Genomic DNA, 25,916 nt, shown 5'->3' on the forward strand with positions numbered 1-25,916 from the left:
CCCTGCACCCTCCAAATGCAACCCCCCTCCAAAAAAATCTAGCCTGCTGAGAGGCTGGCCAGCATTTCCCAGGTGACTCAGAAGGAAGACCAGCCCTTTCCTTCCCTCCATGGATGGTGTGTGGATCAAGCCGCTAGGCTCTTGGCCTTCTACCAGGGGCCTGGTTCAGAAGCGATCCACCCTTCCTCTGCCGGCCTGTGCGCATGTCCACCTGGAATCCCGTTGCCCGAGAGCACCAGGCAGCTCCTGGAAATACAAACCTGCCTTTCGCTTCTCCATCCCGGTTGTCTTTATTACCATCGCCCTCTGCCCCAATGCTTGCCTTGCCTGGTTGAAAATGCAGAGGGGACGCTTCTCCATTTCTAGCCCCCAGTATCTTCCCCAGTGCCTTCTGTTTGCAGGAACAGGCAGATCTGGGGCAAGTCGCCCTTCCAGCACAAACAGGGCTGCAGCTTGGCGTTTCGCGATGCAAAAACTCCATTGCAAAGTCTGTGATGGACCGAGGGTCCAGCTTTCCAGGAATACTTTGAAGGAACCAAGGCTATAATGATAGGTGAAAGTTAAGTGCAGGCAGCTTGGTGCCATTCAGATTTTTGGGGGCATGATTCCCATTAGCCCCAGCCAGGATTATGGAATTGTAGTCTAAAACCCCTGGAAGACTCTGAGTTGCCTGCTGTGGGCTATTTATTTTGTTTATTTTTTCAATTTATATCCTGCCTTTTTCCTACAAAGGGCTCAAGGCAGCTTACGTCATTCTCCTGCTCCATCTTATCCCCACAACAACAACCCTGTGAGGTAGACTGGGCTGAGAGTCTGTGACTGGCCCAAAGTCCCCCAGTGGGCTCCATGACTGAGCGGGGACTAGAACCCAGATCCTCTGAGTCCCAGTCCCATGCTCTTAACCACTACGCCACACTGACTGGGCTAGAACATGAAGACAATGCTGAGCATGGATTTTATTTCCTGAAGACAAGACCTTGGGATCCTGTTAGCGATTTCTGGCCTTTCCCTTTTGCTAATGGAGCAGACTACATTTTGAAACAGTAGTAAATATAAGGACGTGTGATTAATAACGGAGTTGTTACCTGTCCTTTTTGAAAATAGGAGTAAACGTGGTCAGGACAACCTGTTTTAAGACATGACCATATCTGGATTTATGGTCTAAGAGAATAAATCTCAGACCGTAAGATTTAAGATCTAAGGCAAACCAAATGTCTAAGACACACAGGATTATGCCTGTAATATATTTGCTTTAGAACAGCGCCATTCATACAGACAAGCATGAGGACTAGAATCAGTGCCAGCTGCTGGAAAGGGCAAGCACGAGGGTGAGCGACTTGGCATCCTGTCGTGTGTGGAACTGCGCTGCAACATTTCGTTGTAGGGCCCTCTTGTCTATTTCCCACTGAAAAGATGCTTTGAATCTTCGTAACAAGCACACTGGCCTATTTCTGTATAAAACTGAAAATGCCTTTCACGAACCATAACTTGCTATGGGTGCTGAAGGACCATGGCAGCTCTTGTTTTATAGGACGGCAAGAAACATTGGTTCAGCCATTCCAGAGTTCTGACCTTGTGAAGCTTTCCCCTGCCAGCCTCTGCTCCATTTCCTTCAGCCTTTTGAAAGCAGACAAAATGGAGCTTCCAGGCTTTGAGGATGAGCAGGGGAGAGCTGAGCTGCGTGGGAAGCAGAGCCCAAGCTGTGGGCCCAGAATATATGGGGGAGCCCCATAAGGAATCAGCGGTGCCTTCCGAACCTCAAGGACGCCTCAGTCCTCTCGCGGCGCCTCATCCTTCCATCCCCCACCGCCCAGTTCTCATCTTGACGTCTCTGCTTGGTTTGTTTGCCATCTTCCCTTAGCCCTGCAGCTTGGAAACGAGGCTTTGTAGCTTAGGAGAGGTGTTCCCGGCTCTTAAACTCTAAAATACCTTTTTTCCCTGACAGCTCGCTCCATTTAGCTGCTTTGCTTGTATGCAGCTGAACATCAAATAGCACTTTAGGTTCCCCTGTCCTCTCTGCCTCCCCCGCTTTCCCCCCACAGCTTGGGGTTGCTCTGTTCCCATTTCTCTTATGTTATTTGTACACACACACACACACACACACACACACACACACACGTGTGCAGGAGAGTGTGCACTCCTCACTTGTACTGGTAGTGATGGGAGTGTGACCTACTTAATTCTCCCAGATAATTTGCATGTATATTAAGATATGTAAAAATCCATCCCCTCAAGGGAGGCATGGTCTGTGGCTAAGCTGTATTGATCCTCTCCTGATGCCCATATTCTCCTTCTTAGCCGCATCCTCTCGCCCGATTTCCCCCATAAGCAAAGGCTGAGCAAGCCTCACCCCCGTCAGTGCCGAGGCGCAGAGCTGCCCAGGACCTTGCTCTGCTCCCACATTCCCTGACCTTGGCGGCTCTTTTGTGTTCGGATGCAAATCGGACCGATTTGTGGTCTGCGAGGCTTGTCTTGGGAAGGGGATTTGTGGCTGAAGAAGCATTTCTTAATCCAGAGACAAAGGCCGGAGACAGAAGGAAAACAGCGGCCAGCCTCAACGCACCTGAATGTCTAGCCAGCTCCTGCCCTTCCCTTATCCTGCCAAGAAGTGGAAGGAAGGTGGGCCTGTGCCCCAAAGAGCTTACAGTATAAAATTTGGTGATGAAGGAAGTGGAAAGGCACTGGGAATGCTTGACTACGGTGAGCAAATGTGCTTCCACAAGCACCTGGCAGGGACAGGTAGAGCAGAAAACAAGGGTTTTGTGGGAACAGTGGATCTCTGAAGAGTGGGAAGGGGGAATTCCCTCTCTGAATACCCACCATGATGGGGTTTGGTCAGAATCTTCTAAGAGAAGCTCAGGTACCTCCTGACTTAGATGGAGGTGCCAGGTCTTTACCTGCAAAGCCCTGGCCTCTGCTCCTGAAATGCTTCTCTATTCGGAGGGAAGGTGGCACCGTGGCCGTGCTTGGCCCACGCGAGGGATGCAGCTCGGAGGAGTGTCCCGCGGCTTGGTTAAGCCAAGTGCAAAGCTGGGCGAATGCTTTGTCTTAACAGTGAGAGCGCCGACCATATTACTTACGTCTGAAGGACCAGAAACCTTTGTCTTGGTAGCACCTGGCAGGTTAGAGGCCCCCATCTCTCTGTTTTTGCAGAAGAGAGATGACAGGTGTGCACTGAAGCCAAAAGGCCCCTCATGTATTTGGTTTTACCCTAATTTTAGTAGTTTTTCTTCCCTAGCAAGAAGGAGGGGCTCTTTTCAGGGTGGCAAGTTGTTGTCTCTGTTGTTGTTTGGGGCAGGAGCAAATCTCTGTCGAGAGCAGAAAGCTTATATATCCTTTTAGGCGGGAGGTTCCTGAAAGTGGCCCAGAACAAGTTAAGCGAAGGCCTTTTTTTGCTTTGATCAATCGACTGCTAAGCTGGGCATGTTCCCTTTTGCGGTTTTTTTTGCACTGAATCTCTCACCGGTCCATCTTTAGAAAGCAATTTGAGAATCCTGCATATTGGTTTGGCACACCAGAACTCCACATGGCAGCGAGAAATCTTGATTTCCAGCTCTGAACTAGGAGAAATGTTGGGTGTCCTATTGGGATCTCTTCTCGTCAGTCTGAGCCAGGCCTGGACGCTGCGCTAAAGCAACCTTTCCACCTTCGGTGCCAGCCTCTGGTGCTTCTTGGACTGGCATGCCAGGGCAGATTCAGCTTCAGTGGGCTTCTCCCTTCTACCTCCTCCATGTCTCCTCTAAGATTAGGACCTTGTTCTCAGTTCTGACTATCTTGGAATATTTTGGCCTGGTGTGTCACACCCGGATCTTTTTTCTTCCCCTGCTGCTCAGCAGAAACGTGAGGCACCGATGGAGCCGGATTGGCTTATGGGCAACTTCCGCTTTCCTTAGCATGACGGAAACAGCAAGAATTGGGTGCACCTGCAGAGAGTTGTGTTTCAGTCCTGTTGGAAAACTGGACTGCATGGCTTTACCAAGCCCATTCTGTCATTATTCTTGTGCTGAACAGAGGTTTTTAAAAAAAGCAAACATGGTGACAAAATAATATGTAGACCAGCCTTTTCCAACATGTTTCCTCCAGATGTGGCGGACTACAACTCCCAGCTGGCTGGGGGGTGCCGACAGCCGCAGTCCCACATATATGGGGGGCCCTGTGTTGCGGAAGGCTGGCACTTGCCGTTCTAAGACAGCAAACAGCAGTAAATGCTTGCTCATGGAGCGTTCTTTGGAAGAGGTTCTCCCAAGGCTGGGCAAAGGGCAGAGGCGTGTGTATCGCTGGCAGGACAGGAGAAGGGCAGGCAGGCTCAGGACTGCAAAACGGGGCAGGGAGGGAGGACGTGGTGGTGGGATGGCTGAAGAAGGAAGGGGGGCCGTGAAGGAGGGAAACCACCGTTCTCATTCTGGGCCCCGGAATGGAATGCACTGCGTTCTGCTCCCAGAAAGCGGGCTAGCGAGGGGACCTTGGCGGCTGCAGGCAGGGGTGGGCAGAAGGTAGGTCTCTCTCCAGAGGCTCTGGGCTTCATCCCAAAAGCTCCTGAAGAAGGGCTCCAGCGGAGGGCAACACAAATGACGCAGGGTTTGGAAACACCGCCCTGTGAGGAGAGACTGGGAGGACTGGGTATGTTCAGCCTGGAGAAGAGAAGGCTGAGGGGGGACGTGATGTCCCTCCAAGAGTGTCACAGAGAGGAAGGTCAAGATCTCTTCTTGCTGGTACCAGAGTGCAGGACATGGAATAATCGGCTCAAGCTGTGACAACCCAGGTTCAGGCTGGACATCAGGAAAAGCTTCCTCACTGTCTGAGCAACACGACAGTGGAACCAGCTGCTTAGCGAGGTGCGGGGCTCTCCCACGTTAGAGGCATTCAGAAAGAAACTGGGCAGCCCTCTGAGTGGGATGGGGTAACCTGATGTCCTGGAACAGCAGGGGGTTGGACCCGATGACCTTCACGGGCCCTTCCAACCCTCCTATGCTGTGATTCTATGATCTTGGCCCATAGCCAAGAATTCTGCAGCTGGTGCCCCCAGGTCTGGGTAATCTGTGCTCTGCCTGCTTCTGCCATAAAGGCACTCACAGCCCGATTTCCCTGCCAGCTGCGACAGCCTTTGACTGCAGGTTTTGGCTAGCTGGAATTTTATCTCATGCTAAAGCAACTCCCCAAGCCAGGCACCGCTCAGTTGATCCCTGGTGTGCCTGCACACCTGCGACCTGTGATGAGCAAGGTTTGCGCCCGCACACTGGCCCTCGATGCCGCTCGGCTCCATCCTGCCCGGGGCTACCGAGCGCTCCGCCACTTGTCCACTTGCCCGGCACTTGCGGCTCCGTCAGGCTGCCGCCCTCACCCGCCGTCCTCTTCAGCGCTCTCGTGGCAGCTGGCGCATGCCAGCTTTGGGCAGAGGCCGGTGGGGGCAGCGCAAAGCCGGCTGCTGACTGCTGTCTTGCCGAGGCGCCGAGACACTCAGCTGGAAGTGGCTTGTTCACTTTGCAGCCCGTGGCTCCTGTCTCCTCGAGTCAGCGCAGGCGCCCTGAGGGAGGAGCAAGCGCAGGCAGAGGTGATCGGCCTCATGCGCCGTTTGCTCGTACTCCTGGACATCTCTGTGCGTCTGGAAGCATGAACGCATCCTAGCCAGCTGTCCCGATGCGCAGGAACGGGTGCCATGCTTCGGTGGCCGCGCCGTGCCTCTCGCAGGGCTCTCAGGCAAGGAAAGACAGTTTGGCTAATTCATTGCCTTGGCCCTTTAGTCAAGCACTTGATCATGTTTGGAGAGTTTAAACACATCTGAGCATTGTCCAGATGTCAATATAGCTGCTTTTCCCTGATAGATTGAACAAAGCATAAGATACAATCTGCCATTCATTACTGGAGGGAAAGGTGATCTTTAATATTTCTTACGAGGATCATATTACTGCTGAGAGGCCTCTTAGGAATAGCTGCAGGTGGAGCGGGTGTCATGCCTGCAGGTTCAGTTTCGTTGGCAGTCCCTGGATAGGCTGGGAAACGGCCCTGTCCGGACCGTGGCAGAGCTGCTCAGATAGATAAAATACAAAGCCAGCATAAAGCACATGGAAAGTCTAAGGGGAGAGGTGTGTTTTCAAGTGGGGTCAGAGTTGGCCACCATTTCCACCTCTCGGACTATCTACTGGGGGCATTCCAAAGAGGGCAGCCCACTGTCTGGCCACCTGCTGATGCTCATGAGATGATTCAGGAAGGCCTCCTCAGCAGAGCTTCTGTGGTTCGGTGCCTAGGTGTGGGAAGCTTAGGTTGCCTGGCAGGTGTCCTGGTCCCACATTGCATCTCCACGCCGGTGTTCGATGCTGCTCACCTCCATCCCACCGAGAGCTCCACCTGTTCTCCACTTGCTGGACGCATGCAGAGTAAGGATTTGACTTGGGACGTGGCAGCGTCTTCCGTGAATCAACCTGGCCTGTTAAATTTGCTGCCCACAGCTGTGTTTGACCAATGGACTGGTGGAAGCCCACAGGCAGCTTTAGCTTGTAGGGTTACTCGCAAGATACACCCGCGGATGGTGTGTGGGCATGTATCTGCTCCCCCCCACATTGCTACTGGAAACCTCATTCTGCGACACCTCCGGATCCATGAGGTTTCACCAGCGATTCTGGGCAACCTTCCAGGGCCAACCTCCTGCAGCCCGGTTGACATGGAGTGATCAGTTCAAGGTGCAAGTACCCAGGTTCAGGCTGGGCATCAGGAAAAGCTTCCTCACTGCCAGAGGAAAACAACAGTGGAACCAACTGCCCGGAGAGGTGGGGGGCTCTCCCACACTGGAGGCATTCAGAAAGAACCTGGACAGCCCTCTGAGTGGGATGGTGTCACGTGGTGTCCTGCAACAGCAGGGGGTGGACTGGATGGCCTTCATGGCCCCTTCCAACTCTACTCTTCCATGATTCTTCCCCCCCCCTCCCATGAGCAAGGGCAGGACCCATCCTTCTCAGCCAGCACATGTGTGTTGTTGTTGCAGATGTGGCGGCTGTGATCAGCCATGCTGGGACACTTGCCTTCCAGTTTAGAACCAGATTTAGTGCTAAAATGAAGGCTCGGGTTTTTGCGTAGCGACGAGATCGTGCTCCTGTTCCTGACGCCCGCTCTTGTGAGCAGCTGCATCTCTGCGATGGCACTGCCGCTGCCTGCTTTGATGCTGGTGGAAGCAGAGAGGGTGAGCACACAGAATGATAACTCTGCCTCTTCCTTCTCCTGCTTCCAAATACGCATAATCTGGATTCCAGAGATACTGTTCCTTTTTCCAAATTGGCAACCTCCCGGGCAGCACACAACAGCTGCTTTCATCTTTGCAAGACTGCTGTATCGTTCAGTTCAGGATATGCTGGAATGAGACTTGGAAAACCTTGTGCAGCTCAAATATATTACTGCACGCATACATATAAGGGCTGGACTCTGGACCAAGTACAAAAGATTCTAGTTTGTCGCCAAGGAAAACCAAATTATGTTGCCTGGCTCAACCAAGGCATATTTATATGCATTCTTCTGTTGTTTGATTGTTTCTGCATAACTTACCCCGCTGTGCACATTCAGTTGGGAGCAGGTGCTGAGTCCTGGGACTGTGACAAGTATTGTCTGCAAGCGTATCTTCACAGTCATGAGGGACAGAAACTTGTCAATGTCTTTTTGAAGAATGTGGGATTCCACGATCCATTCTCCACTCCTACAGGATGTCGTCACACAGCTCTGCTCTCTTTGTATCCACTCAGGAACAGCACATTCCTCGCTGTCCCCAAATCTTAGAGGGGGAGTTGTTCTCACATGCACCCTCTTCTTTATCCTTTCTTTTTTTAAACACACACACACACACACACACACACACAAGCTGAATTTTTAATGCTCCCGCCTCACGCTTGATCTGTTTTCTTATTAAATTAAGGGGCGCTTCATTCACGCTCTCCGCATCGCCCTGACTGCGACGCGGGGCGACGGAGGGAATGTCGCTTCCCATTAGGGGCAGAGGCCTGTGCGCGTGACTCCCTGGGATAATTGTCCTAGGGTAGGATGGCTTTCTTGAAACAAAACACAGCCGCCTCTCCCCCACCTCAGAATGTGGAAACTGCCAGCCGGGGGGAGAGTGGGGGGGCGCAGGCTTTGCTATTCTGTGACTATTTTTATAAAAGCCGAACTGTGGGCTTGTCTGTTTCCTTAGCTAAATCTTTCTTTCAGAGCAGAATTGTCTGGCAAAACCTGCCCGGAGCCTTCTTCTCTTGGCTTTATACTGGAATGCAGAAGAACATAATTATGGTCTATTTTTAAAACTATCCTTAGAGTAAAAAAAAAAAAAGGACGGGATCTGCCACACTGGGGCAAAGCCACAGCCTATCTCAGCTTCCCTGCTTCTGCATCCGATTATCACACAACTCTTGTCGAAGGCACACAGGGGCGCCTGGAATAGTCAGGTGTTTCAGAGACTTGGGTCAGACTTTGCGACGGTGGCAAGGTGGCTGTTTGCATCATCTGACGCTGTGCAGGGTTGTAACTATCGCTTCTTCCTACTTGGGTTCGTGACGCACATGAGGATCTGAGGATGACGTGATGTGCAGCATGAAATGACACAACTTCAGTGGCGATACGTGCAGGTTTCAGGAGAGAACACCAGGTGGTTAACACAACCGGTGCAATTTGGCTACATGGTGGCATTCCTGATTTTATATTTTGCAAAGGGTACCAAAAAGGGAAGGTTCTTCTCTGGCATCACAAGAAATGTGCTGATAACTAATTGAAATTCAGCCCTGGCTGTTCTGGGCCCAGACACTCCTTCCTTGCTCTCCTTTAATAAGTCACATAAATTCACCTTGAGTAAGTTCATTTGTCTGCCCATCTCCACAAGCTGGACTGTCCTTCAGAGACGCATGTGCTCTGTAAGCTGCAGAGTTTCTAGGATACATTCTGAAGTCTGGAAACATGACCTTCCATTTACAAATTTAACTGGGTTGTTCACACAATCTGACGACCTCAGAGTAGGGGGTTGAGTAGATGCTGCTACTGAATCAGAGATTGTTGAATCATGGTCTGTTCTGTTGTGTGAACTCAGCTGTACTAACAAACCATGGTCTATTAACCACAGATAGCCAACCCAACAATAAACCACTGGGTTTTCTTTGTGGGCTGCTTGTGGGTAGTAACCATGATGTGTTATTGGGGCTGGGTTCACACAACACAACAATTCATGATTCACAGCATGACTCACAGGGTTACATGGTGTGAACCCAGTCAACCAATCTTGAGCTGTCACAGTTGCAGAGCAGAATGGAGGACAGTACACGCCAGGGTGTGCATTAAATGCCGATAGCGGAGACAGGGAACAGGGGCTTTTGAACGAAAGTCCCTGGGTTTGAGCATGCTTCTTCCAGGAAAGCATGTGGCACGCTGAAAAGTTGGTTTGATTTCTCAGAGCTTTTGGGCCTGATTGATTTTCTTTGTTGCTCCTGGCCTTTCTCTTTTTCCTCTGCTTAGCTTTTCCTCAAAAGATTCATTTTCTGCTGTATTGTGCTTGCTAGTTTGTTTTTTGTATTTTTATCTTTTAAACAATTGCTAGTTGATTTGAAGCCTTCTGGGCACAAAAGCAGCCTAAAAATACACATATAGAAATACACTCCGGCTTTTGAAATTGTAAAAGAACCTTCCCTAACCTGGTAAACCTTCAAATGAGCCAACAAGACATGGTAGAGGTTTCAGTCCAAGACGAGGGAGGGCACCAGGTTGGGGAAAACAAATATGCTTAAAACCTGGTGGACATTCAAAGCCAGAGCTGAGCAAGGCCAGCTTCTCCTTGCAGCATCTTGCTCTGCCAGGGCTGAAAACAAAAACTGATCCTGCAGGATTTACACGCCTCATGGAAAGTTTAAGTTCTGCCTGCTTAATTTGGGTTTTAGAGTCCAGCTTTGTGTCGCACGGGTGCTGGGTTAACCTAGACACAAAATCTGGACTTAATTCGGGTCAGGCTCTTTAAAGATCTGCATTTGAGCACAGCCTACTTAAGGCCAGGTGACTGGGACTCTGGGACTCTGTGTTGCCTATTCTCTTTCTTTTACAGCAGAAAAGTACGTACCCTGAAGCCAGACATCCGAGGGAAAGGACAGTGTAGGGCCATGTTCTTCGCAACCGAGCAGAATAGTGTGAATAATTGCAGTCTGTGTAACTCTAACTAAAGCCACCCTCCTCCTCCTCCTCCTCCTCATCATCATCATCATCATCTATTATTTTTATTTCTATACTGCCCCACAGCTAAAGTTCTTGGCAGTGTACGCAGACGATTAAAAAGAGGTGATAAAAATAAAGCAAAAATACCATAAAATCGGGGCTGGGGGGAGTTAAAGCTTCTTGGGGTATTTTCACATTGCTTGAGCAACCGGGAAGGGTCCCCACCCCTTGACTGCCCAAGCCAGCATCTCCTCACCTCAGGAGCTTTGGGGTGGCCCAACGGGACAGCTTCTTTCTCGCGTGGGGTGCTCTGAAAGTACACAGACCACCCTTTTGCCACCCTGGACCGCTGGGGTCGCAAGGTGTGAGGGAAGGCTGCGTGTTGCCCACATCGATCCTCGCAGGGACATCCCTCCGCACGAGAAACCTGAGTGGCCTCTTCGGAGGTGTGTGGAAATCCGAGCAGGACAGACTCGGCTACACCAGCACTGCTGTTCTATGGCAGTTCCCAGAATCGGGAGGCCTGCGCTCAGGCATCTCCATGTGCTACCTGCGACCTCTTCGCAGCTCTTTGTGTTGTGTGTTCTTTCCTCTCCCTTCCCTTCTGCTGAACTGGCTTGGCTGGGCAGGAGGGTGTGGACAGTCGCGAAAGACCAAAGCCAGGCAGCCAGCGATGGAGCCAGTGACGAAGCTGAAGCTCGCTCTGATACTGGAATCCGCCTGAGTTAAGGAAGCTGGCAAGGCGGGGTCTGCAGGGTGCCGTGCACGGGGCTGCTCAGTTGGGTGCGACTCTGTCTCGTCCTCATGTGGATACAGAAAGAGCTCCAGGGCAGAGGTTGTCAGAATGTGCGCCCCTTGTCTTGCGCCCTTTTGCAGCAGAAATGAGCATCTCCTTTACAGATAGTTCAGGAAGGGCAGCCATTGTAGCTTCAGGACTTGGAATGGTTTGCTTGTGGTCCTGGGTTCAGGAGGACCCGTTTGCTGAAAAGCAGCTTGCTGATTTCATGTGATGCCATTCTATTCCCGTTTGCGTCCGTCAGCTTTGATAACTGCCTGTCATGTGTAGTATCCTGCAGGAAGGTTGGGCTGGAGACAAAGCGCACACCATTACACAACCGTCTCATTAATCCAAAAAGCCTTGGGAATATTTAGACTGCTGGGGCAACGAGGCTTTTAGAAAAGAACTGGGGCGAGAGAGACACGAGGCGGGGGAAAACTCAGAAAAGGGGTGTTGTTGTGGGAATTCTGTCTTGGCGTACTTCGGGATGGAAGATCTGATTCAGGGAAGTCTGGACCATCGGCAGTACACTGTGCTTCGTTGGCAACCTTTTTCTTAAACGTTTTCTCAAAACAGTTTTCTCTGCCACAATGCTGGCAAAACTACCTTTCCCTCTCCTTGATAGAAACAGGCCTGCTGCTTCTGATCTGGCTTCCCCTAAAACAGGGATTATGTGTTCTCGAGGTCAGCTGTTAGATGCAGAGGCGTCTTTCACAAATGGATGTACCCCTATCCCTTTCCTTCTCTAAACCTCTCACATTTCTCCTCCTCCTTGAGATGACTCTTAAACCATGCCCAACCCTTTGTTGCATCAGTACTCATCGTTTGGGGACCGGGATTCAGAGAAGGCTTCTCTCCCATGTGCTGGAACTGCCAAAAAGCCAAGCTGGGGCTGGATCCTGCGAGGTGCCAACCCCACATCTGAGGCGGGAGCTGGCAGGTGTCCAGGAGCTGCAGCGGTGCAGCTTTGCTTGCCATCTGCATGTCAATAGAGTAGATTTAATCTTGCTCTGAAAGGTTTGCGATTAGCATGGTATTACCTGGCACTTTCCTGAGTGTTTGGGGTGCTTCACCCTTCATCTCCTGGTAATCCTTACAAAATCCTGGAAGGAAGGTCAGGGTGGGGTTGCATATTGGGGAGCTGAAGCAGAGGGAATACTGACTTGCCTCAGCTACTGAGTTTGGTTCAGGTGAGATCTGAACAAGGGAATTTACAGCTCATAGACCCAGTTCACACACATCATGGCTGATTCCTGGGTTGTTTAGTCCACTCAAGTGAGTTTGCTTCCTTTTGCCTACTCACCCCTTCCACTTTCGACTAAAAACAGGGCATGCCTAGGTTGCTTCGTGACATACGAACCTGGAAGTTCCATGGGTTGACGAACCCAGAATTAACTCAACAACAAACTCTGGCTTAAGTCTGGGTTGTTTAGTCACTAAGCCAGGGTTTTCAACTTTGGACATCACATTCCTGGATTGATAATCCAAAGTGGAAGTGGGCATGTGGACAGAAAACTTGCTCTGGTCCGCTCAGAAGCAAACCATGGTTAATAATGTGCTAACTGGATTTTAGTTTGGCACACTCAAGATTGCCTATTTAAATGAGGGTGACTGCATATTTTAAAGCTAGCTTAGTGCTTGGGCCTTGTTTACAAGGAGTGATTAATTTGTTTTACCCCCTGGGGGGTTTATGGGGGGTCTTCTTTATCTCCTCCATCATTTGTTCTAACTCCGCTTTTTTGAAGGACTATGCTCTCTGCCTCATCTCTCACCTCACCTCATATTTATTTAATGTGAGACCTAGTTATTTATGTTTATTTTTGCTTCTTGTTTATGTCATTTCTTTTTCTCGTTTGATAGAATCAGGTGCTGAACTGCTGCAATGTATTGCTATTGAAATGTATTATCACTGTTTTACTATTTTACCATTCTGTTGTATTTTTTGATCTTGTGAACTGATCTGAGAGCCAGATTGGCTGTGGAGGATGGTACCTAATATCCTGCATAAATATATACATGACATCTCAACAGGACCCAGGGTCATCCATCAGGGAGCAGGAGAAGGTCACGTTTCTTTGTAGACCACAGAGAACTTCTAGATAATTTTGCCATTGATTTAGCTGCAGGGGCTCGTCATAGGGGAAATGGAAGTAGAGGTGCCCAAGAGGTGAACTTGCTACAGACTTGGAACTGGTTCTCTCTATTTTTAGAAGAAAATGCCCATGACGTTGTCAATAAGGCCGGTAAGGTGATGAATTGAAAGCAATGGATCAGGGCCCTCTGGGCCACAGGCACATCATGTGCTCTCAGGATGCCTGACCACCTGGCAGCACCTGGCATTCAGCGGGTTGCAGCGGTCTGTTTGCACGTGCCGATTCTGCAGCCCTCAGACGGCCAGACAATGCCCACATCAGCTCCTTTAACTGCAAGGTCTCTCTTAAGCAAGCCCTGCTTTCGCTATATGAATATGCATGCGATCCTTGTGGCTCATTTTTGCCGGATTGAGAGAGGCTGCCATGGGAATGAGGGCAAAACGTGGAGTCGGAGGGTTTTGCACAGAACTCTGTCGCCTTCCTGGCAGGGTGCACGTGAGTTTAGGAAAAGATAATCTCAGCAGAACGCGTGATGCTGCAGTGGTAGGGATTCACATCGCTACCTCTTTGTCGCTTCCCTCCACCCATCCTAAAATGGAGGAGGCTGTTGTTGCCCCAAATAATCAGCCTGATTTCCCTCTGCCACTCCCTCCGCACACCACCACTTTTATTTTCTCTCTCCAACTCTCTCTCTCTCTCTCTCTCTCTCTCTCTCTCTCTCTCTCTCTCTCTCTCACTTTTTCTGCAAACTCTTTTCCGCTTCACTTTTTACATTGTTCAGTGCCTCTTTCTATTGAAGTGGAAGATGCTTTTCAAAACAAACAGGAAACCAGCTGCTAGGGATGGAGGGGAAAAGGAACAATAGAGTATTTTTAAAAAGGCTGAGTGGCTAAAGGGTGGCAGACAGCCATTCAAAGGGCTGTGGGAACCCTTAGCAAGTTAACCTCTGAGCTTATCTGTTGTCTGGCACAGGTGTGCTTAGACCCCAGATTCATGGCATCTGGTAATGAGTGACAGGCTTCCTCTCTCTCTCTCTCTCTCTCTCTCTCCCCCCCCCCCCCCCCCTCTGCTTTTATGTGCACATGCAAGAAAATGCATAGTTTGGTCTCCTAGTGTTCCCAGATTCCATTTCCTCCTTTGCCGCAGCCCTCTTGCTTTTAGGAGGTCTTGAAAGAAAGTCCCTGAGGGTGGTGGGTGCCTCCAAGAGAAAAGTTTGTTCGTGCCAACACTGGGTTTGGACAGTGTGGGGAGGAGATGGCAGGAGGTAGAATCCTGTACTAATGCCAGCATCACATCTAAGACACCTTGTCTAGCCTTGGCATGAGTTAATCCTCTTTCCCCTCCTTGCATTTGTTTATTTGAATACCTGGTGCAGGTGGCACCTGAATGTTCTGGACCTCCTATTCCAATTCTCCTGGCTGCCGAAGGAGTGTTTTTTTTTTTTTTTTAAGCCGTGGCTTCTATGCAATGGAGTGGCTGCCACCTTTAATTTTTTGTTTATTTCTGGCTCTTATTTATTTATTTAATAAATTTCTATACAGCCCCTTTTGCTCTCCAGGCAGTTTACAGTTACAACAGATAAAAAACAATTTAGAGTAGATAAAATCGACTTAAAAGAATAAAATGTCATAATAAAAAGAACACAATAATGGGTTTGGTGGCAGCAGTATGAAACCAACTCTTGATCTGAGGAGATTTTAATAACACAGTTAAAACTGCTATCCATTAAAAGTATTTCTTGAAAAGTAGCTCTTTAGAACCCAGTCAAACTGGAAAAACAAGGACGCTCTTAATGTGCCTCTCTCTCTTCATCTGGACCTATTTCCTCATTTCTGCTGTGGTCAAGCTCTCCTACTTTGGTGCGCTGGTAGAGCCTGGCACAGAGCCCGGTATTCCTCCACCCACCAGTTCCACCTACGTTCAAGCACTCATGGACTGGGTGGCTGGGAATGGTCCCAGGCTCTCCCCCTTGCCCCCCCCCCCCCACTGCTGTGTACCAAAGCTTCATAATGCAAACCATTGTTCAAAAGTCAATAACAGCAGTTTGCTGGCTGGCACCTTTTGTCAGCAAGAGCTTCTGCGCTGCTGCATCTCCTGAAATCTCTCCGCTTGTTACAGAATTGGGCAGAGTTTTGGGATTTACTTTCGATTTTCCTCTAGAATTTTCAAGATTCACCGGCTGGAACCAGGGGCAAAAGATGGGCATTTGGAATTAAAGAACTGTAGAGCAGGAATTTGCTGTGAGTGCTGGAACTGAATGGAGATGACACAGATAAACAGCTCCTGGTCACACCCAGCCCCCAAATATCCCCCTTTCTGCTACACAGCTGACACAGTCATTCATAAATCGACCTGGAGCCAAGCTACCATCTGCTTGTCCCTGCATTTCTGCACAGATCCCCACGTGTCTTTGTGTTGGGGAGGAGCAGCACTGAAGGAGAAGCCGCCGTTTCTGTTGCGGTTGACTTCTAGAAGTAAAACAAAGGGGAAGTAATAATTACAACATGCATGACGAGGGCTTCTTACATGCTTTTTCTGCCGGGCTGTGAAGTGTGAAGAGCTTAATAGCAGCAGTGAGCCTTCCTGCCTTCCTTACCTACATGCACAAAAACACACACATCCCTGCCTCTGGGGTGAACATGAAGCTTCCTTGTCGCTGCCCCCCCCCCACAACATGATCCGGTCCTGGCGGTGTGTTGTTGCTTGTTAGGGCTCGTGTTGCAGTGTGGCTGAACTGCCTGGAAGTTGTAGTACAAGCCGGGGTCCCCAGGAGGCTCTGCTCTGGGGTCGGCCTCCACGCACGCCAGCGCACGGAAGAATTCCACAGCTCCGTGCAAGCCTCCGGTCGCAAGGAAATCCTCAGACTCGTGCTCATGAGCCGGATCGGCGGGAGCCCTCCGGCAACCAAATAATATGCTTGATTCCTGGCTTTGCAGGTGTTTGGCGGAATCCTGGGGTGATTCGGCCAGCGTGGGGCTCGATCATCCCCAGGAGAGCAGGAGACCTCTGGGTGGCCGATGCAGAAATTCCCCAAGACTTCTGATTTGCGGTCCGGTCGGGACCCCTGAAAATCTGCCTCCGGGTTGGGTGCCATGTGGAACGGGCCGCACAGGGGCCAGGCTGGCTTTTGCGTGTCCGGCTCGTCCCGTCCTCCCGCAGTAGCCATGGCCGTGCAGAACGGGGGCCGGGATTTGCTGGCCGTGCTCACTAGCACGGCATCACCAGGTTGTGTGTCGTGCACCGGATTGCTCGGGTGAGCTGGGGACAGATGCCCTCCATCTGGGCTCTTGAACTGCTCGTGCCCTCTAGTAATTAGGGCAGAAAAGGGAATTCTGTCCACTGCTGGGCACGTCAGGGGGAAACTTACAAAACTGGGTATTTTAACAGTATGGGAGAACACACCTTTAAAAAAAAAAACTTGTGTATTTCATTCTCCTTAATTCCTGTTGGAGGAGAGACGGTCTAGCCTGGCCTAGATGTAGTAGCAAATTGTGGCTGAGGAATCACACAGTGGTTCCATCCCTAATTGGGCAAAAGAGTCCCCTCCCATAATCGTCTGATGCTCTACAGGTAAACAAGCAAACACCCTCTAGGCTTCTGGAGTCCAAGTGTCTAGAAGTAAGTGTATTCATCTAAAAGTGAATGGGAGAATGTGACGTGAACGGCTCCTAGTTTTGCGGGTAGAGAGCAGAGCAGTGCCGACTCTCAGTCATCTCAAAGCTGTGTTGAAAAGAGTTGCTTCTCTTCCCCACTTCGAAGCGGGTCCTGTTGACATATTTGTGGGGAAAGCGCCAGATGCTGGTTTGTGGTAAGGCATGTGCCATTCTAGGGGTCACGTGGTAACACACCGGTCCTGCGTGGTTTCCATGGTGTGCGGATTTTTGCCCAAACTTACTGATCTGTTGATTGCACCGTTCCCTAGGCAACGCAGTTAATGATGTCTCCATGCTCCCCGTTCCTTCCTCCCACTCTTGCCATGCATCCCAGCAGCCACCTCGAGTTAGCTCTCTCTTCATGCTGTCTTGCGCCCTGTGGACCTCATCTCGACAGGCCCACTGAGGCTCCGAGCGGGGTCCTTTGTCTCCTCACCCGCTGTGGTCCTGCATCTCTCCAAAGCTCTAAACCATTCCAGCCCACAAAGGAATGTTTATCAAACCATAATAAATGCTCTTGCTGAGATTCCCTGCTCCCCCTGAAAGTAAAGGGGGAGACAGGCGCATCACTCAGCCAACGGGAATAAAGTGGGCGAAGATGTGTATTGCTGGGGAGCTGAGCGTAGTAGAGAATGGATGACTGGGCGGCCATTTCTGCAGCCACTCTTTCCGCAGGACTCTATGGTGTTTCCATACCAGCAATGGTAAACTGGAGATCCTGGGTCTGGTCACCTGGAGAAGCCTCGGTAAAGTATGGAAACCTGGTTGATTCTTCCAGTGATTTGGGGAGACTAAAGGTACCACAGACAAATTTTGGGATGGGGTCTGGATGACACATCAGACCAACAGATCATGGTTCCTCATGATGTGTAAACCCGCCCCCAGTGAAAGAGAAGCTATCATAGATGGGTGGTTTGATCACCTACCAAGCAAATCTTGGCGGTTTGATCACCTACCAAGCAAATCTTGGGTAAGGCAGCATGAGTTAAATGCACTCTAAATTAGCCTTGTGCATGACCCAGGTCATTATTGGGAAGCATTAAGCATTTCAGATGCATCTCTTTTTAAATGTACTATGGGATGCATCTCAGCTAGGGAGTGTTCGCACAGCGTGACAGTTACGATCTGGAAGACCTCCGTCCAAAATCTCAGCCCCGGTCTGAACTTTCTGGCTAACTTTAGGAAAGCTGCTTTCCTTTTGCCTTGGTGTCCCCCACAATCCATCCCCAGCCACCCGTGGCGATATGTAGAGGACGGGTCAGTATTATCGACAAGCGCATTACAAGGATTACAGAGATAATAATGCATGCGAAGTGCTTTGAGCATGTAAATATGAAGTCCTTTTTTTATTAATGTGATGCAGCCTGGCCTCCTCCGCTGGAATAGCTCCAGACTATGGCGATTCTGCCAGAAGCTCAATCATTGCGTTGATTAATTATCTGGGGTAGTTAGTTGAGGGTTGGAGGGACCTGTCTGTCAAGACAAAAGGAGGCAAAGGGAATAAGCCAGAATGACCATATCCCGGAAGTTGGTGCCGTTTGCTGGGCCCAGCGTTGTGCTGAAGTGGCTTATCTTACGGCTGTGGCAATAAGCTTGAAAATGCGCACCCAGTTTCTGGTGGAATCTGAGACGTCGCAGGTAACTGAGTGGGAACAGCCGGAAATTACACGGTGAGGTTTTTGGAGCTTGGCACAATTGTTTGCCCTCCACTGTTTCTTGCAGAAGCTGAACGATGATGCAAAAAAGATGAGATGTACATTCCTTCTGGTACCCCTTGTTCTCTTAGCAAAAGGCAGCTTTTTACAAGAGCCACTCTTGGTGCAAATGTCTAGTTTTTGGGACTTAGTTTCACTACCCTAAGAGAGTATGCGTGTACTCCTGTTTCCTCTCCTCCTCTCTCCCTTTCTGTGGTGACAGCATTAGGGTTCCTGGGGGAAGCATCCATTTTCGCCATTTAGCCAGTGCACATGGTGAACAAAATGGGCGCAGGGGTGTGCATTAAATGGAGTGTCGCCTGATTTGCTGTTGTAACCCAGAGAGCCCGACGGCTGGTGCGAAGAGTTCCCTCTGTGCGTGTGTCTCCTAACTGCCTGGTCTGCGCGAGTCGTTTGAGTGCGCGAGTCGTTTGAGTGCGCCTCAGCCTCCAGGGGCAGAGTGCCTGCGAACGGCGCGCTCTCCTCTGTTTACTTATTCATGGCCTGCCCGTCGGAAGAGATCCGCATCTGTGGGCAGCGGCTGTCGGCTGGAGTGCTCCTTTCAGGCAGCCTGGCGTTCTCGAAATGCTCCTGCTAACTGGAACCTGACAGCAAGCCAGTCGGCGAGACCTAGTTCAGAGCGGAGAAGAGACGCAGCCTTTCCCAGGGTTTAAACTCCCCCTTTTCTGCTCTCCCCATCCACTCGTGACTGTTTTCTTTATGCTTTGCTTATTCTCCTGTAGATGGTTCTGGGCACGGAGTCTGTCGCATTTGGAGAGCAGCGTTGGATTATGGGAGGGTTCCCATCCCAGTCGGGGACGGGGAATGAGGCATCTCGGTGTCATTTAGTAGCTGCCAAAGTCTCCATGTGCAGCTAGGCCACTCTGGCCCTTCTCTTCCCCAGCAGCCCTGGGTCTGGCTCTGGGTTTGGATGCCACAATCAACAACCCAGCGACGACGGAGCATCCCGGGTTGTTCATTTCTCTCTGTCTGGAGGAGGAACAATTGTGCGGCCCAGAGTGGGTAGTTGTGTGGTGTGACGCACGCCCGTGTTCTCATACCTGGCTATTTCTTTTGGCAGTGCCGGTTGATTTAGGGAAGGGGCCCGGGGTGCATTCAGGTCCCAAGTGCAGTTCCTGGAGTCCCCACGGTTTGGAGAGTGCAAGCTTCGCTACCTGAGATCCTGGGCACCTGCTCTTTGGAGAAGTGTGTTCCTTCCAGCAAGGAAGTAACTATACTGACTCCCCACCATTTTCCAGAGAGGTGGCCATGCAGCCCTGTGGCAGCAACCACAGCTGAGAGCCTCGTAGCACCCCTCCAGGACAATTTCCAAAGGAAGGCCTCTGCTGGCCTTCCAGGCATGAGACTCTTGGTTGCCCCTTCAAGTGACCACGGTCAGATTTGCAAAACGTGGTTCATTTTATGTCTTCTAACACATTCTCTGGCTGTATTGGTAGCTTTTGGGTGGCAAGCTTTGTTTGTTTGTTTATTTATTTATTAGACTTGTATCTCGCTTTTCCTCCCAGTGAGCTCAAAGCAGCGTGCATCATTCGCCACCTGCTGCTCTTATCCCCACAGCAACCCTGTGAGGTAGACACACATGCTGTGTGATAAGGGTGGGGCGGGATGGGAGGGGCTTCCCAGCTGGTTTGCGTATGGATGTTGCTCCCCCCTGAAGCTGCAACCGATCGATTTGTGGAGCGGCTGCAACAGGATTACTTCCTAAACTGATCCTTGTGGCCCAGGTCAAAGGCAGGCGTGCCAGGGTTCCTGCCGAGGGCGCACAGCCTGGCGGGGGCTGCTCTTGGCCAGTGGGCCCTCTTCGCTCTTGCTCTGGCCCAGATTCGGGTGGCGGTGCTGGGAAGGTGCAGCAGGACCTGCTCTGCTTGCTCACCGGATCTCTCCGTGCCGAGCAAGCAGGCAAGCAGTCGCCCTGTTGAAGCAGAGGAGCCGATGACCGTGGCGCGGGGAGGGGACCTCACCGAGGGAGGGGGCCACCGAGGGTGTTTTGCCCAAGGGCACCGATGTCGCCCATCCAGGCCATTGTCAGAGCCCCCTGCCCTGCGCTTCTTCCCCCCTCCCCGCTTAACTTCCCAGCAAAGGCACGTGTTCCTTCTGGCATCCAGTGCTAAGGACTGTGAGGAACAAATAAATGAGTCTTCCGGGTTCTGAGGCCGCCAGCGGGGCAAATGCCGGTGCCCCTGCAAGGGACTGCAGTGAGGGGGACACGTTTGCCCGTGCATGGCCCTCCCCGGGCATTGCCAGCTCCTCCTGACAGGTGAGACGAGCCTGCTCGGCTTGGCTGGCGTTCTGCTCCCATCCCTTTATTAAGGAGTCGCTGTGAAAGCATCCTCACTGGCGCCTGGCAGCTTGGCTGCTGGCATCCAGGAAGCCCTTAGGTGGCTGGGTGGATGCGCGAGACGCCTCGGAGCAGGTGTCTCGCACAGGGCCGGGATCCCGGGCTGGTCCTGCAAGGGGGCATACCGCCCTGAATTACAGGCCTGGCTCTTCTGGGGCACGCTGCAGGCGTTTGCGATAACAATCTCTCTGTGTTGAGCCTTTAACAGAACCTCCATATTTAGAGGCAGTATACCTCCTGCGCATCGGGGGATGGGGACAAGCAGCTGGGTTGTGTTTCTATTATTTCTTGCTCATGAGCTTTCCTTCATCGGAGACAGGCGCCTGGGTTTAGTTCGATTCAGCTTTTAAACAGAAGGCTTGTTATCCTGTTTGCATATAGTTCTTGCATGCTTTTTAATACGGCTTTTAAACTTGGCTGCTTTTGTTGTATAATAAAATAAGCCATCTATCTGTTGATGCATTATTATTTTTAATTCAGCCAATTACCAATGTTTTCTAGCTCCTCTAGGAAACGAAGCTTTGTGTTCTTGACGCAGCCGCCTCCTCTAAGATTTCTGCCAAAGCCGTGTTCTCTCCCTGTGTATGCGATGTACTCTGAGCATTTGGGATGCTGTCGGTGGCACTGGGACTCTGGCCCTTCGCTCGCAGCATCAGGGTCTTCCTCTTTCTCTTTTTAAATATGGGCGTTCTGATAGCGTGCCCTTTCCTGCTTCAGCGTTTCCCTGTGAATACAGGGATGGGGCAGCCTGGATGATCCTTGCTGGGGAATGGATGGGGTGTGGGTTTGTGGAGCTCTGAGCAGCTTTCAGCTTCTGTAGCCATGGATCATCCACCCAGATTGGGACGGGGAGGAACGGTTTGAAGTGGCACTGCTTCTTTCTAGAGGACCAGCCCCAGAAGGTGGGCTGGGGAGACTAGATCCCTCCCATGGGAGTGAGCTTGTGGGATGCCACAGGTCGCCATCATGGCCCCATGCTTTAGAAGGGCTCTCGCATGAAAGCACTGGGGGGAAACTCATCAGGAGCTTTGGGCTGACGTGTCACCAGTGTGTGGATGACGCATCTCGTTCCCATCTGTGCTTCCCGGAGTGTTCATTGAGCTATGGAGGCTGCTCTGGGGTGGATGAGGGAATGCGCGAAGGCATCCTGTGTGCTGGGAAAGCAGCCATTCCGGATCGAGGTGTCTGATTGGTCTTGGATGCAATTGGGCACCCTCTGAAGGGTCGAGGGCATCGCCGGGGGTCCTCCTGGGCTCTGGGCTCGCTGGGGAAAGCCAGGTGGCCGCAGCATCCGGGGGGCCTTTGGCCAGCGCAGGCTGGCCTGCCAGCGCCGCCCTGCCTGGAGAAGGGGGGCCTCGCCTTGGTCTCCGTGCCCTGGCGATGCACAGGCCAGGCAGCCGCGATGGGACTCCTTCTGAGGACGGCACGGGGGGTCCGCTGGCGCAGGGGGCAGCTGCAGAAGGGCTGGAGGAGCACAGCAGGCTGATCGCATGGCGCCTGCACTGGGCCAGCTGCATCAGTCACCAGCGTTACTCTGAGCCCTGTTCAAAGGGCTCTTTTGGGCCACACTGCTGGCAGGACGGCCTTCACCAGATCGGCCTGCCTGCACGGCGAGAGCAGTAGGAAAAGCCCTTGCGTGCCCGTGGCTTTACAACGCTGGAGGTGTTAATGATGAGGAGCATCCCAGGGTTGTTTAGTGCACCAGAAGTAGGCGGGGCTTCGGGAGCCAGCATGCTCAGTTGCTCCGTGCGTTCCCGAGCAACCCACGGTTTGGGGAGCCGTGGCCGGCAAAGGTGAGCTGATACTGTTAACCCCCCTGCAAAAGCCCAGGTTCTCAGTGTGTTCAACATTTCCTTCTTCCAGTCGCGCATGCCCAGAGGGTGAATGTCCGCAATGAGGTCACCGGCTACCTGGGGAAGGAGGTCATCCTGCCATGCAACTTTGTCGCAAACAGCCCCGAAACGAAGGTTAGCCAAGTCACCTGGGTGAAGGAGACCGGCGGCAGGAAACAGAACGTGGCGGTGTTCCACCCGGATCATGGCCCCAGCTACCCCATGGAGAGAGACAGTACGCGGATTCGCTTCCGCACTCCATCCCTGGAGGACGCCACCTTGATCATTGACCCCCTGCTCATGAGCGACAAGGGCACCTACACCTGCGAGTTTGCCACCTACCCTTTGGGCAACGAGGACGGCTTCACGGAACTGATAATAGTGGGTAAGAACATGCTGTCTACTCTGGTATAAGGCCTGGCTTGGGTATCAGTGCTGGCAAGAACAGCCGTACTGGGTCGGACCAAGTCCATCTCATCCCAAGCAGCTTCCCCCAGGAAGTCCCCAAGCAGATGAGGGCAACAGCACCTTCTCACCCATGATCCCCAGCAACCGGTACATATAGACAGTCTGACCCTAGAGGTGGCGTGTAGCCATCAGGATGTGTAGCCCTGTGTTAGCCGCCTCCTCCATGAATTTCTCCAGCCCCTTTTAAAGCCATCCAAATCGGTGGCTGTCCATACATCTTGCGGAAGTGAGTTCCACAGTTCAACTGTAGATTTTGTGAAGGGGTTACTCTGGGAGAAGATTGTGCCTGTTCTAGGATTCTTTTATGGCCTATCTTTGTTAACCCTATTAGAAACTACTCCGGATTTTTCTGATGCAAAAGCAAGACGGCTTTTGTGCGTTGCGAATGATTCTGTGATTCTGGCTTGGTTAGTTGCTGCACTCTGTCCTCCATGAAAATATTTGCATCCTTCAGGGGTTCAAGGCTTTGAAGACCGGGCATACTCGCTTCTGTTTCCTCTTCCTCCACACGAGCCCTGCGAGGTAGACCAGGCTTATGGACCCAGCCAATGAGCTTCAAGGCTCTAAACCTCGCCCTCACCCTGTTTTGGCGTCCCAAGCCCAGCCTGGACTGGGGGCCTTTGGAAGAGTCTGACCACAACACTTACCACTCCTAGCCAACAGAGCCACTGGCACCCCAGAATGATGGGAGTTGTAGTCAAACACTCCTGGAGGGCCCTGGCTGGGACACATTGTTCAGGCTGTTACACTGTCGACCCTTCTAGGGAAGTATGTTCTAGGAGGCACAGTGAACGGATGTGGATCGTGGCCACATGGATCCTGCTCATGTAGTTCAGAGCACAGAAGGCGGATTGTGGCTCTGGCTCGCTCCGCCAGTTTATTTTTGGAGACGCAGACTGCCTGCATCTGGCTGCATTCGGATGGGAGGGGATCTGTTCATTTTTAAATTGCTTCCTTGGGGGCATCTGAACCAAGCCTTTTAAATGCTTTCCCTCACTCCTGCATCGCAGCGCTGCAAGGTAATGCCTTGAATTAATTATGGCTGATTCGTTGCAAGGTTCTGCAAGCAGAGAGCGTAATAATAGCAATACGCCGCTCTTACCTAACAGGCAGTTTTGGAGCAGAAAGCAAACAAACCCGAAAAGGCTTTGGGCGAGCGAGTCCCGGCCCGGCAGTGCTTCATGTTCAAATTATGGGAGCTCTCTTGCATGGCTCAGCAATAAGGTCGCCCGGCTGTCATTTAGGATTCTCACTTCTATTTTTAATTCGATCGCAGAAGAACCTCTAGGGACGGGGATTTTCCCTCCTCTGTTGAGGTCGCTCTCATTAGACTTTTTCCAGTGACCTTTTCTGTAGGGGTTAAAGGCTCATCCACAGCATATTGGAGTGCTTTTACAAACAAGGGTGATAAGCTTTCTGTGATACTCTGGAGCTCGGGAATTTCATTTTAAAGAAACATTGTAATGCAAAGATCAGTGTGGACGTGTGTGGGATAGATACTTGCTGAAATTTCAGAAGCCACACAGGCACTGATTAAGGTTTTCCCGTGGTTGTGAGATGGGCCTCGAAGGCCTGCTTCTTGTCTTTCCCCTGATAAGTAAAAGCAGACTAAATTCTGCCAGTCATTTTGCAGAATTTTATATGTAAGAGGCAGTGAAACTCAAAAATACGTATTCACAGAGTCCATATAGTTACTAGTTAATAAATAGTTCTGCTAATAAATAGATAGCTCTGCTAATGGTTTAAGGCTAGAGTGGTGTGTATTCTACCCAGATCAGAATAGCACATCCTGAATCTGTTTTTAGTGGGAAGCTAAGTTTCTACCCTTATGATTACATTGCAAATCTTGGAAATTTCTCTGTAAATTTTCCCACGCTCTTGTCCTCTGCTCCCCACTGCCGTTTCACTTATGTGGAAACTTGAATCACATGAGGCCCACGATGACAGCATGTTGCCTGCCAAGATAGAGAAGAGCTGCTTTGGTTGCCTCGCATAGCATCAACCTGAGAATGTTGCTGTGGCACATGGGCCGGCCCTGCGGAAATCCCCAACCCCCCCCCCCCGAAACAGTAAGGGAATTTTCAAGAACCTTTTCAAACCATTTTCCCAGAAGCAGCAACCGAAAGTGCAATCTGTGCAGCATGTGAAGGACTAACGTTTTGAACCATGCCAAGGCTGAAGGATCAGGATGGGGCCACCCCCGTGCTAGTCCACGCTCCGCTGCAGGGTCTTTTCTAAAAACCCCGTTCTCCAGCATGGATAGGTTTGCTGCCGCCTTGCGACAGACCTCTCGCCATTCGAGTTGCGGGCAAAAGACACTTTTCTGGTCCATCGCTCGCTCCTGCGTGCAGCCCCCTCTGAACAGCGATTCGTTTTGCCAGCGATGCGGCTTTGGCGCACATCAGAGCTACCTGCCTGAGATTCCTTTCGCTCGCCCGTTTATAGAATCAGCAGAGCCTTCCCTTGGCTGAGCCACCTTGAGCTCCGAGGGGTTTGGGTGTGCGCATATTAAAATGCTCCTCAGTTATTAAACTTGCGCAGCTGCCAGAAGGGTGGGGGGGTTAATCCTAGCCTGCGGCATGCAGGGAGTCATTCCCCCCATTTATTATCCCAGCTTTTCTGGGCGGGGTGGCGGGGCTTCTCCCAAAGAACAAAAGGCGGCTCCCTTCCCCCCTCCCATTTTATTTATTTATGTACCTGTCTTTATGTGACGTTTTTCTATGCCGTCCCATTACTAAAAAGTCTCTGGACGGCTTACAAAGGACAAAGTTGATCCGCAGAACAACCCTGAGAAGTAGGACAGGGTCACAAGAACCCTGTAAGGTAGGACCATGACTGGGCCAGGGTCACCCCGCGAGCTTCATGGCTGGAGGCA

The 25,916-nt window shown here is 51.3% G+C and overlaps 1 protein-coding gene across 4 annotated transcripts in view; it reads left to right on the top strand.

Annotated features, from left to right (window-relative positions):
• NECTIN2 (nectin cell adhesion molecule 2) overlaps positions 1-25,916 on the top strand; it is a 65,381-nt gene that overhangs the window by 12,319 nt on the left and 27,146 nt on the right. For all 4 annotated transcript variants that reach the window (XR_006415181.1, XM_044434789.1, XM_044434792.1 and 1 more), the window contains exon 2: positions 22,605-22,958. Coding sequence is in view for 3 of the 4 variants with exons in the window: in XM_044434789.1 (XP_044290724.1) it covers positions 22,605-22,958 (354 nt within the window). In the remaining variant the exon portion in view is untranslated. The remainder of the gene's footprint in view (positions 1-22,604; positions 22,959-25,916) is intronic.

This window comes from Varanus komodoensis, unplaced genomic scaffold (genome assembly GCF_004798865.1).
Source record: "Varanus komodoensis strain SLA01 unplaced genomic scaffold, ASM479886v1 scaffold29_1, whole genome shotgun sequence".
Lineage (NCBI taxonomy): Eukaryota > Metazoa > Chordata > Lepidosauria > Squamata > Varanidae > Varanus > Varanus komodoensis.